The following is a 12,764-nucleotide window of genomic DNA, read 5'->3' on the forward strand; positions in this document are numbered from 1 at the left end:
TGGCTCTGTTCCATGCTCAAGGCCAAATGAAATATCACTGCACACACCCACCATATGTAACACACCCAGGCAGTTTGAAGATGGCAATCTATTTGTGGGTTGAATCCAGGGAAAGCCCCTGTGATGAGCAAGCTATGTTGACTGCTGTTTATGAATATTGTAGACTTGTGATGTCAGATTTCAAAGCTACAGTATATATCTCAAGGATGTGGTGATGTTTTTTAAAGTGCAGTTGTTTTATTTATATAATTAACTGAAATAGGGGTCTTAAACTCATTTAGGGTTGGCCTCTTATTACCCTTTAAAACACTTGTCTTTTTGAGAGGCTGGCATGCTGGCCAACTCATTCTGTGCTTAAGCTAGTGGAACTTAAGTCAGACACTGCATAAAAAAATAACATTCTCTTCAACACTGTCCAGTTAAGTATTTTCAGTCTGTGACAACTTTGAAAACATGTACATGATGTTTATTAAAAAAATACATTTTATGACCATATAGGGAAAATATAACATGTAATATTTGAAAGAATACCATTTCATTATAGCTTTCAAAGGAAAAAGCATATTAGTGAATATTTCTACAAATCCAGTTTTGATCCAGTAACTGTTAAGAATTTTTTTTTTTTTTCAAATTACAAGGACCCAAACTTTCTGATTATTCTGATTATCTACAGCTTTCTGTAACTGCTAGATGAAAAGAAAACACATTTGGCTTAGCTGCTGTAATAGAGATAGCTGGTAGATTCCCATGATTGGCTTACTATAAATTAGGCGGTCAATAGTCTTTTCCATGCTTTTTTAATTTACTCTGTGACATAGATGTTAGGAAAGGGTCTGGAGGCACACTTACCTTTGCACTAAAAAGTAAATACAGCGACTTCAGTTCAGAGAAAAGTGCCAAAAAATATTGTCTACTAAAATATTAATACGTATTCTTTACCTGTTTCTGACAACCAGTACAATTGTATTATTTTCATAATTATGAACTTGATAGCACTATACCCTAGATTGTAGTTTGGTACATCTGAAGACTGTATATTGAACGATGGACAAAACTACACAATTAAAAACTTCTGTTTAATATTGTTCAAAATATGTGTGTCCAGGCGAGGGATAAATCTACTTGCCCGGTTGACAGAGGCACCCCATTGAATACGTTTTCCTCTGGTATGTTACTTACATAACTCCTCTGTCTGCCTAAATGAATGCTCTGGATCCCTGGAGCACTCCAACAGCTATTCATTTATTCCTTCTCCACTCCTGTCACTCATCTTGAGAGACAGTTGTTTTATCAGACACTATAATTAGCATTTCTTTCCACTGGTGTATGTTGTCTGTATAATGAGTTTTGAGTCTTATTTTCCCAAGCAGTCATTGACTCAGTTCATCCATGATACTTGAAGCTTAGGTTTTTGTTTGATTGCTGTTGTGTATAATCTCATGGTAAACATAGCCTGATGGACTGTCTTTATATTTGCGACATGACCATTTATTATGTACTTCGTCAAAATTGTAGGAATTGACAGAGCTACAAATTTAAGCTTATTTAAAGCTCACACGGACACTACATGCTACTATTATTAAATAACAATAGTTTGAAATGTCAACACATTTAAGTAGTTATGGAATAGGATTTTGTGTCTGATAAGTCTTTACATAGGAACTTCAGTGAGTTTATTTGTGTATTTACTGGTCATTTATGTTTTGCTCTGTACCATCCTTCTCTTCTGTTTTAACTGGAACATTGTTGTGGTCAGTAGACAGTTTCTAGTTGTAATTGCATCTTTTGGATGATTCGTTTTTCTGTCCATGCAGGGGTAATCGTAAGTTGCAGTCAGGTGTGTCTTAAGGAAATAATTTATTTTGCAGATACACTTTGTACCAGGAAATGACTCGACATTCTGCTTGGTTGCATTGCTCAAAATGTTCCTTATAAATTAACTAGACTTATTTAGTTTGAGGCCTACATGTGGCTGTTTGGTTGTTTTGCTCAGTGAAATTATAATAAGGGAATAATGTTAAATTAAAGTCCATTGAATGGACTTCTTATGAGCAGCTGCACTGCTTCAAAGAAGAGGTCATTTTGTAACAAAGAGTGCAGCTACTGAACCTAAGCGTGTATTGTAAGTACCTTTATTTTCTTGCTGTATGGATTTCTTTATTATGTTGTTCCCTTGTTCTGAGTTTACTCTTCTGTGGTGCACATTCAGCAGTTTTCTTTTGCCTTTATTCAACGTTCACGATCAAAGTAAAGTCTATTAAAATGACAGCTTTGATGTTGAAAACATTCCAGACACAGCATGAAAGGGAAATCTTAATCAGTCAAAACATGGGCTTACACATGTGCAAGAACCTCCATTGTTGTGACTGGGAATGAAATTGAACCCCACGTATCTTTTTTTTTTTTTTTTTTTTTTTTCCCTACCCCCTCCCTTCCCTTCCTATCCACTATTTACCTCAGCGGGGGTGATGACAAAAGAATTGGAGTAACCTGAGATCTTGGGATCCTCTGTAGATTTCACAAACAATGCAGTAAAGTGTTTGCCATGTTGGGAGAGGGGTCTGTGGCATAGTTTAAATATCAGGACAGATTGGGTGTGTTTGGGTTTTGAATGTGTACCTAAAAGAGAATATCTTTCTTCTTCTTTTTCTTCTTCTTCTTTTTCTTTCCTCCCCCTTCCCCCTCTTTCACTTGAAGTAAACACATTTGTTTAAATTAGGTTTGTTTGTTATAGAATGTGCTCTGCAGACTAGAAAGTGTTTGTTTTTCTCTCTGAATCTCATACATGGGGAAAGTAAAGCCATTTGTGTCTCATGCCTGCTTTGGGCTTCACCTATGAGCTGTTTTTGTCAGCACAAAATTGGACAGTAAAATGAAACATAACCTAAATAGCTGCATAGAGGTATAGTTCTTACATGGGCAGGAGTCAGGGGTGTCTTGATATAGCAAACCCAGTCCTTGAAGCAACATGTCTTTTGGCAAGGAAAGGTCCGTATACAATTTATTGTAAGTTGAGTTCAAAGCAATAATACAGCTTTTCTGTGAGCCAATATAATGTAGTGTGCCTTTGGTGCTGTGCTTCATTTTCAGTGTAGAGCTTTCTAGGCTAAGCTGAAAAAGAAGAAATGTCAAGGAATGTAGAACTTTTGCCCAGTTTTCTGTAAAACTGTAACTGAAAGCAATTTTATAATCTGTTTTTATTTTTCCTAAATAATTCCACAAAATATTATATCATTGCCATAGCTTTTGGCATTGGCCTCAGCATCGCAGTTCTGATCGCAGTTCTCATCAACGTAATGACTTGCTATATTGAAATGAGTCAGCCTGAAATTTTTTCTGAGAGACTTGTGGGTTAACTAAAACGATTCTACTTCTTATTTTGTCCTTCCGTAATGATATTGATGAGACAGTGAGTGTTTAAGCTGAAATTTCAACTCACTCTCTCTCTCTCTCTCTCTCTCTCTCTCTCTCTCTCTCTCTCTGTGTGTCTTTCTCTCTCAGGAATGGCTGATAATGCTCCAGTTTCAGCTCATCTACCCAGGCCTGAATGAGTGAAGCTGTGAGCTCGTCCGTGCATTTCCACTGGAGCGGTATGATTTAGGAGGGTGGCACTAGCACTGCATGCCAATAAGAGGAGGAGGAGAAGGAAGAAGGGGGAGAGGATGGGTGTTAATGCCTCCAGCTATCCTAACTCTTGTTCCCCTCGCTTCGGGGGACATTCACAGACCCAACAGACCTTCATAGGTATATAGTAACACTCTTTCTCCTGCAGGATTTTTTTCACACCACTGTCTACCTGAATGTTAATTTTTTTATGATCATTTCCTGGTATTTCTGCTATTTGAGATTTTTGTTGATTCTTTTACGTGGTATCTAATATTAAAAGCAGTGTTTGGATATTAATAGCACTTCATGATTCAGGAAGTATAGAGAGCAATAATTCAGCAAAATACTGTATTTTAGATTATGTATGTATGTTATATTTGGTGGGCGGCACGGTGGCGCAGTCACACAGCTCCAGGGGCCTGGAGGTTGTGGGTTCGATTCCAATTCCGGGTGACTGTCTGTGAGGAGTTGGTGTGTTCTCCCCGTGTCCGTGTGGGTTTCCTCCGGGTGCTCCGGTTTCCTCCCACAGTCCAAAAAACACACGTTGCAGGTGGATTGGCGACTCGAAAGTGTCCGTAGGTGTGAGTGTGTGAGTGAATGTGTCTGTGTTGCCCTGTGAAGGACTGGCGTCCCCTCCAGGGTGTATTCCCGCCTTGCCCCCGATGACTCCAGGTAGGCTCTGGACCCCCCGCTACCCTAAATTGGATAAGCGGTTACAGATAATGGATGGATGGATGGATGTTATATTTGGTAGCTCCATAGGTATCTTATCATGAGTGTGTTGTCAGGGATGCAATGTTAAGAACATAATATAGAAGGTTGAGTTAGCCCACCTACCCTGGCTAAAAGTACTTCACTTTTCATTAGCTTAAACCAATAAAAATATCTAAATTATTAGTTCCTATTTTTACCTTCACAAATGCAGGTATGTTATCCATAGGTCATCATAATTTAGCTCTTTACAACAGGGGTCAAAATTTCTTTTTCCCTAGAGCATGTGGCAAGGTCATTTCACATTTAGTCTGCTAAAAATGCAAAAGCTTTGGTCCGGGAGGCCACTCATTTTTGATATTTGTTCACCAGACCAGCTTAATTTCCATACATTCAAAAATATACACAATCAATAATGAAATAAATATGTTCACTGTGGAAACACACAAACCACTCAAAAAACGAATAATTAATAGTTGTTCCCAAGGAAATGTACCTGGAAATTGAGGTGTTTGCTGTTGCCTATTACCAAAATGTGCTTGATGAGGTTCTAACTGAAAAGGAAAGGAGGAAGTCTCAGTTCTGCACTGAAGTTGATCAAACCAATGATGGGACTGATGAATTTCCCTACAACTCCTGGCAAAAATTATAATTCATATTATATTCCATAATTATGAAATCACTCTTGGAGGATGTTCTTTCAATTGTTTAATTTTGTAAAATGAATAACAGAGACATGCCACAAAAGTCTTTTTTCAAAAATTTTTTGGCATTAAAAAACTATATTTAAAAAAAAAAAAAGAAACAATTGTTTTAGTCAGTCACTATTTATTTATTTATTTATTTATTTATTATCAAATAAAGAACAAAAAAATATGCATTCACTCAGTTCTGAGAGTGGACAGATACTTTGTAGATCTAAAACAAACACCCACATCTAGTTAAATCTGCTAATTAGTCTTCAGTTTAAAAAAAGAGTGCTTTGAGCTGTTGCACAAAGTGGATTGACAGGGATCATGGCTCCAGCACAATAGATGTCAGCCTGACAATAGATGACTGCCTGAAGAAAACATGTACATTTCAGTACTCATTGATCCTATACAGAGAATCCAAGCTGTTATAAAAGCCATAGGTGGTGCAACAAAGTAATAATATTTTCCTCAGAATTTTCCCCATAATATTTTCTTCCGAACTGAGTGATTCTATGATTTTCCTCTACTTGATCTTAGAATACCAATTGTGACTGACTAAAACTATTATATTTTTTGCCGGCCTAGAAGAGGCATTTTCTCTCACTGACTGACTCCTAAAGTTGAAACGCGCATGCACGAGTAGGAAAGTTATTTCACCTTCTGCTGTTTGTTCTGCCATATTCCACAGAGAGAACTTAAGTTGGCGCTACTTAACCGTCTTTTGTTAGTTCAGCCATATTTCACATAGTGCTTTTTCACCAATGAGGAACCAAAATGGTTCCAGTTCATGAACTAAATTTGGAACCATTTGGCGCATTTCCACCGACATAAACTGGTTCACGAACAACGAAAATTAGTTCCCCTTCTGGAACCAAAAAAGAGTACGTTCTTCATCATGAACCGTGGCTTCTTCCATGGGCGTGTCGAAGTTCAGTAACTCAAGAAAAAGCTCAGAGTCTCAAACAGTGGAGCTGGACTGGGTCATATACAAAGTTTCATATAAATAAATAATAGGAAATAAGACAGGAACTTGTTTGTGTGTGTTTCTGGGGCTGCGTTGGCCAGAGCCGCAGCTCTGCGTTGTTTACATTTCTCTGCTGTTCACCAGCTCAGCAGGACGGCACTGAACTCGCCAATATTTACACCCGTATAATAGTCTTATTTTATGTGAGTTCGTGTATTTCCCTGCAATATTGTAAAGGGAAGTGGTGGGGAGACATTTTGTGGCATTAGTGTTTTTATAACTTCATATAGCTGCGCACAGCCACATACAAATTCACATGCTCTACTCTAACAATTTACATTGAATAAATAAGTAATTGTACTTCTTAAAATCAACAAAATGTTCTTGTCTTCTTTGTTCTTTGGTGGTAGATCATCTAGTATTTATTCTTAAATAAAATGAACAAGAAAAACTCTGCTGGTATTATATATTACAAACGAAATTTTGTGCTCCTTTTTTTTCTGTATTTATTACCTGTCCTCCATATTTTCTGTACAACACAAAGACATTGATATGAAGCACCAATGCTTCTCCAGACCTTCCAGTGACAAGGGTATGTATTTTGGGCTTTCCTGTTTTTGAAACACCAGAAACGCCTCTGTGACAATGGCTATATGGCTAATGGCAGTCTGGATAAAAACTTGGCTTGCCTAGTTGACTTTTTTCTCGTTTTTTTTTTTTCATGTCAGAAGGTTTTTTTGAAAAAGTGACAGTTTTGTGGCATGTCTCTGTGATTTATTTATTCTTTTTCTACAAAATAAAATTTAAAAGAACATCCAAGAGCGGTGATTCCATAAATTTTGCCAGGGGTTGTAAAGGGACTTGTTATAGTGATCCATGAAATATTGGCATCAGATTTTTATAATTTATTTTTGGTTTTATTGACATAATTCCGTAAATGATGCAGGCTTAAAGTTTTTATTTTAAATTATAAGACATTTTTAAAACATAATAAAATTGAAACCTGACATTTAAATTAAAACAGTACAAAGACAAAAAAAAAAGTAGGACAGTCTGTGCATTATTCAAAAGCCAGCATAAATGATGGTATAGGGGTGGGTGCATTAATTCACATGGCCCGAGTGACTTGAACATCTGTGAAAGCGGTTAATTCTGAATGATAAGCACAGATTTGGAGCTAAATGCTGCCATGCCATTTCGACCTTGTGTCTTCTTCATGCTTATTCCAGTAAGACGGGTCGATCCTCATTCTGCATAAATTATACCGGAATTTCCCTGTCATAAATGAGAAGTGCTTAACTAGTTTGGACCCATTGAAAACATTTGGTGCAATATGAAATTAAAAATACTATAGTGGAAACCCAAAATCTTTAGCTGGTGAAATCCTTTAACAAGCAAGAATGAGAAAATATTTCACTTCAGCAACTTGTATCCTCAGTAACCAAAGGTTCAGAGTTGTTGAAAGGACGTGTGATGCAACACATTAGTAAACAATCACTCGTGCCAGCTTTTCTGAAACTTATTCCAAACTCAAAATGAGCGTATATTTTTTAAAAGCTATAAAATATATCTTGTTTGAAATGTGGTCTTTATATTATTTTCACTTAAATATAGGGTTTAAACGATTTGCACATCACTGCATTCTGTTATTTACATTCTGTACAGCCTCCCAACTTTTTGGGAAATGGCGTTTGTATGTTGAGTGTTCTCTTAAGAAAAATAGATTTTCTCTCTGAATTTATAGCTTCTGCATCTATAGATCTTGAAAACTGACTTGTATCTATTTTCCATCCTTGTTCGAAGGTTGGGTTTTACTGCATATTCTCATGTGCATGTTTTTGTATGCTTAATGTCTGTAGACCAGTAAAGTAATGGTGCTTTCAAAATTATAAGCCATGCATGTCAACTGGCCTTAGAGAAGAAATGGAACATTGGGCAGAGGCATTAAGTCAGTGTCGTTTGGGAGACATCATCAGTTTGTGTATGAAATGGCTTTCTTGGAATGACATTATGTGATCTCATAGTTTCCCTTATGAAGCAGGTGAAGACTTTGAAGCTGTAAGGGCTCATATTTTATTTGGGATATTGAATGTGTTCTTTTCTCTTCTGAACTGGAGTTCACCACATCTAAGTCTGCTTCAAGGGAGAACATTCTACATAATCAGCACTCCCTACTAAATATGGAAACCATGTGCATTTCACTGAATCTCATTATATTGCACTCTGAAGTTTTAATATTCTAGAAGAGGGTTTTGTCTTCACCAGCCATGATTTCAAAGGAATAATACATTTTAAAAAATTGTCATATATCAACAATTAAAGGCTGGTATTTGTTGTGTTTCCATATTATATTCTGCCAGTATATCAAATTTAAGGGTGACGTTTACGATAGTAATCAAGAAACAATTTTTATAAAATTCTGATATTCACCGTTTTCTGCTCTCCAGTCTGTGCGCTGAAAACTGGTCTAATGTGTTTACAAAGCCCCAGTGTCTGTAAATTAGTAAAAAAAAATATATACAAATCTGTCTCTGTCCAGCATGCTAGGTCTCTCTCTTCTTCTCTCTTCCACTATTCCGCTGGTGCAAATGGAGTCAGCCTGGGGTTGAGCAGATGGCCCCTTAAGGTCCAACAGAAATGTGGATTGTATGAAGAAAAATTTCTTTGCCATGTTCTACATGCTGTCATTCACTGCAAAATGCTCAGCTCCACTTAGCTACTGCATCATTTGTCAGGTTTTCTGTCAAAATCCTATAAGCATGCAGGCGTTTTCTTGATAGCTGGACACATCCATGTCATTGGATGCATCACTTTATATAATTTACCTCCCCCGAAGGTAAAAATTAATAAAAAATGTATATATAAAAAAAAAAATCATAATAATCAAAAGTTGCCTCTTATCGCCACTGTCGACTTAATTAATAATTTAACTCGCAAATTAATATTAGTGGTCGCAATTGATCATATTAGTCTCTGTCTAGAGACACTAAGCATTGAAATCTACTCATGTACTTGAGACAGTACATATGATGGTCTCACATGAGATAATTAAATATATATTTTCTTTCTTTATCTCATTGCACAGGTACGTCCTATGCACCTTCACAGGGTTATGGTGGCGAGTCCAAACTGTACAGCCTGGAGCATGGCATGGACAAACCTCAAGACAAGAAAAAGAAGAGTTCCAGTTTGGCGACCCTCAAGAGGAGGTTCATCAAGCGACGCAAGTCTGGCCGCTCCGCTGACCATTCGCGGCAGATGCGCGAGCTGCTCTCTGGCTGGGATGTGCGTGACGTCAACGCCCTGGTGGAGGAGTACGAAGGCACAGCTGCTCTAAAGGAGCTCAGCGTGCAGGCTGGTTTGGCCCGACCTGAGGCCAGGACCTTGCAGCAGGACCTGGCTGCCCTCTACCAGCACAAATACTGCACAGATGTGGACCTGATCTTCCAGGATGTGTGCTTCCCGGCCCATCGTGCCATCCTAGTTGCCCGCTGTCCATTCTTTAAGACACTACTTTCCTCATCCCCAGGCTTTGGTGCTGAGGTTTTGCTGGATGTTGGTACAGCAGGGATGGATGCGGCTATGTTCTCCTCACTGCTGCATTACCTGTACACCGGTGAGCTGGGTGCTGAGGATGCGCGGCTGCAAAATGTTGATGTCCTGCTTCGCTTAAGTGAGGAATTCGGGACGCCAAACACTTTGGAGGCGGACATGCGCAATCTGTGTGAACACATGTGCTACTATGACTCCCTGCTCAGCTTCTCTTCAGATTCTGAGTTAGTGGAACCTTTTGGAGCCACTGGGCCCCCACCTGGAAGCAGCAGTGTGAGCCACAGCATTCCAGAAGAAGAGCTGAGGGCTCACAAGGCTGTGCTTTCAGCCCGCTCGCCTTTCTTCCGCAACCTTCTGCAGCGCCGCATCCGCACTGGAGAGGAGATTACAGAGAGGACATTACAGACACCGACTCGCATTGTCCTGGACGAGTCCATCATCCCCAAGAAGTATGCCTGTGTCATCCTGCACTGCATGTACACAGATGCTGTGGACCTGTCCTTGGTCCTGCGCAGCAGTCCATCAGCAGGCAGCCTGGGGGAGGTGCAGGCTCTGGTGGCTGGGAGAGGTTGCATGAGCCGAGCTGAAGAAGCCATGGAGCTGTACCACATCGCCCTGTTCCTGGAATTCAGCATGCTGGCTCAGGGTGTGTTATTACATCTCTTCCTCACATTTATACTTGTTATCAATGTTTTATTTTTCTCTCATCTTTCTCTTCCTCCATCTACTTTCTGATGTGTGCTTTTTCTGTCAGTCTTTCCCACTGCCTCATTCTTCCAATAATATACAAGAAAAGTAAAAAATCCTTGCTGCCTCCTCTCTCTCTCTTTCTCTCTCTCTCTCTCTCTCTCTCTCTCTCTCTCTCTCTCACTCACACACACACTTTGTGAAGGTGATTTCTGTGATGCAGGGGACATGGAAAGAATTGAGCAATATAAATATGGGAATCATCATATGATTTGATTTTGTTAACATAGATGACACTGTTCATTAACCATTACACACACATACTATACTCAGATATATAAATAAAATTTAATGCACATCCCTTTTGTGGAATGTGTTGCCACATTATTATATTTTTCTTCATCAAGGACCAAAAACCCCCAATTTTATTTATTCTTGAAGCCCCCACACCCGTCCCTCTATTCTGCATAACGCTTTTCTCTTTGGTCTCACACCTACACTTCAGGGTTTGTTTACAGTGTGTTAATTCACAAGCTGTCAGAAGGGTAGGTTTGAGGAGGGTGGAATGTTTGCAATGTATTTGTCTTGTATTATGATTAATGCTGCTGGGGTATTCCCATATGTGCTCCAAAACATTGTAACCACTTCTTTCTGTTCTCTTCCGATTAGGTATTCACCCAGTCCGGGTGTTATTTATTTATTTACTTACTTACTTATTGTGACATCTGCATCCTAATAAGAGATAACAGTTATGGATTTAGGGAGTGGTTCCATAGATTTAAGTAAGATTTTAATCAAGTATGTTTCCAGTAGAACCTTGTATTGAAAGAGCTGAGGGTTCTCTTATTGAAATGTCATGAGTGTTGTGGAGGCTTCTCCTCAGAGAATTGATCAGGCCTTTCAAACTGTTGTTCAATCTACTGGCTCATTTTTTGCTGTCCACTGTTATTGATTGTTGCAGGGTAAAGGAATTGATTCTGCGTCCCAGATCAGTGATTTCACAAAATGGACTATTGACAGAGAAATAATTCCTTTCAGTGGTAACCAGAGTTATATCCAGTGTAAACATCTGTATGTAGTCACAATGTGGCTTAAATGACTTTCCAGGGCTAAAATTTGTGTATGTGAATATATGAAATATAAATTTAGGTGCCATTTGGAAATTGATGCTAACCTAAGAAAGACATGTGTCTCAAAACATGCATCTTCACTAAAATTCCACAAAAATGGAGATACACATGTGATTAAAAGAATACTATGTAAGAATAGTTTCCTGAGCTTCCCCTACCTGTTGCTGAGTGTAAGTCACATTTACAGTGCTTTTGTGAAATAACATCTCTCTCTGTCTCTCACACACACATATACACACACACACACACACACACACAGCTTCTGAGCTGAGGGATGTTCACATATGTCACTGCCAGCTCTTGGGGCTTCTAGCAAAAACACACACTCTCTCTCTCTGGCTGTCTCTCTCACAGACATACACGCACACATTTCTCACTCGCTTTCTCACACACACAAACACACACCTTCTTAGCCAAGGGCTATTCACATCGTCGCTCTGGGCCAAAAAGCTCTTATTACCAGAATCGATATCCAACATTAAAAACATAAGCTAATCCGGCTGAAGTTAGCAGGAGCTACCACTGGCCCTCTTTCAGCAGTAGCTCTCAAAAACAGATTATAACACTCCTCAACAAAGCTTGGGTTACACCCAACTCTGGCAATTATAACCAAGCAGTAACTAAAAAACACTTCTTAGCAGCTTCAATGTCTAACACTAAAAAGTGGTAGGTTACAGTTGGTTTTAAAATAACGCTTTGTGCATTCATGTAGTGCATCATGTTTGGAAAATAACTAGTGTGCTATAAGGTTCAGTTTTCCCTGTTGAATTGCATCTAATTCCTGTCTATTATTTGTTTTATTAACTGTGCACTATGAAGTGGCACTGCTTTGGGATGTGGCCTGTGCTCCTCTGCTGACAGACACTGACAAACAGAGCTCTGTTAACAAACGTGACGTGGATAAATGGGACAGAGATCCTTACTCTTACATTTTTTTATTTCTTACATTTTAATGTCTAAATGAAGAGTACAAATGTTGACAGAAACAATAATACAATTTAAATATCACAGGTTTTATTTGAAATTTTAAGTTCTTAATATGTTAGCTACTTTGTACTGTGATGTCAGCTGCTGCCCTTGAATATTATTTTAAAATCGAATAGTTTCTGCTTTAGTGCGTTTTTAGTGATACATGTCATTCAGACCTAGAAACTTATTTGGTGGATATTTTATAGCTCTGAGCTTTTTAAACCTTGTTGCAGTTAAATCATTTTAGGGATTGTTTATCCCCATTTCCTTTTCAATACAGTGCATTTTTTTTTGAGATGCTGAAATTGAAGTGCACTTGGTGCTCCTAGCTTAAATGTAACAGGATTGGTGTCAGTCGATCCTCATGACCCGTTGGTAAGCTTTGATTTGTAATGGATAGAGGTCAGATTCAGCCCTGTCAACATAGCACAGTGATGAGCTCAATGTTTTCAC

General features: G+C 38.6%; 1 protein-coding gene across 3 annotated transcripts in view; it reads left to right on the forward strand.

The window, feature by feature from the left end:
* btbd7 (BTB (POZ) domain containing 7) overlaps positions 1-12,764 on the forward strand; it is a 46,906-nt gene that overhangs the window by 19,895 nt on the left and 14,247 nt on the right. For 2 of the 3 annotated variants that reach the window (XM_066676803.1, XM_066676802.1), the window contains 2 exons: positions 3,502-3,744; positions 9,059-10,171. In XM_066676803.1, the coding sequence (XP_066532900.1) occupies positions 3,663-3,744; positions 9,059-10,171 (1,195 nt within the window). In that variant the 5' untranslated portion in view covers positions 3,502-3,662. Of the gene's footprint in view, positions 1-3,501; positions 3,745-9,058; positions 10,172-11,173; positions 11,604-12,764 lie in introns of those variants that run through there. The other variant, XM_066676804.1, reaches the window with a different exon arrangement.

This window comes from Hoplias malabaricus, chromosome 7 (assembly GCF_029633855.1).
Source record: "Hoplias malabaricus isolate fHopMal1 chromosome 7, fHopMal1.hap1, whole genome shotgun sequence".
In the NCBI taxonomy this organism is placed as follows: Eukaryota; Metazoa; Chordata; class Actinopteri; order Characiformes; family Erythrinidae; genus Hoplias; species Hoplias malabaricus.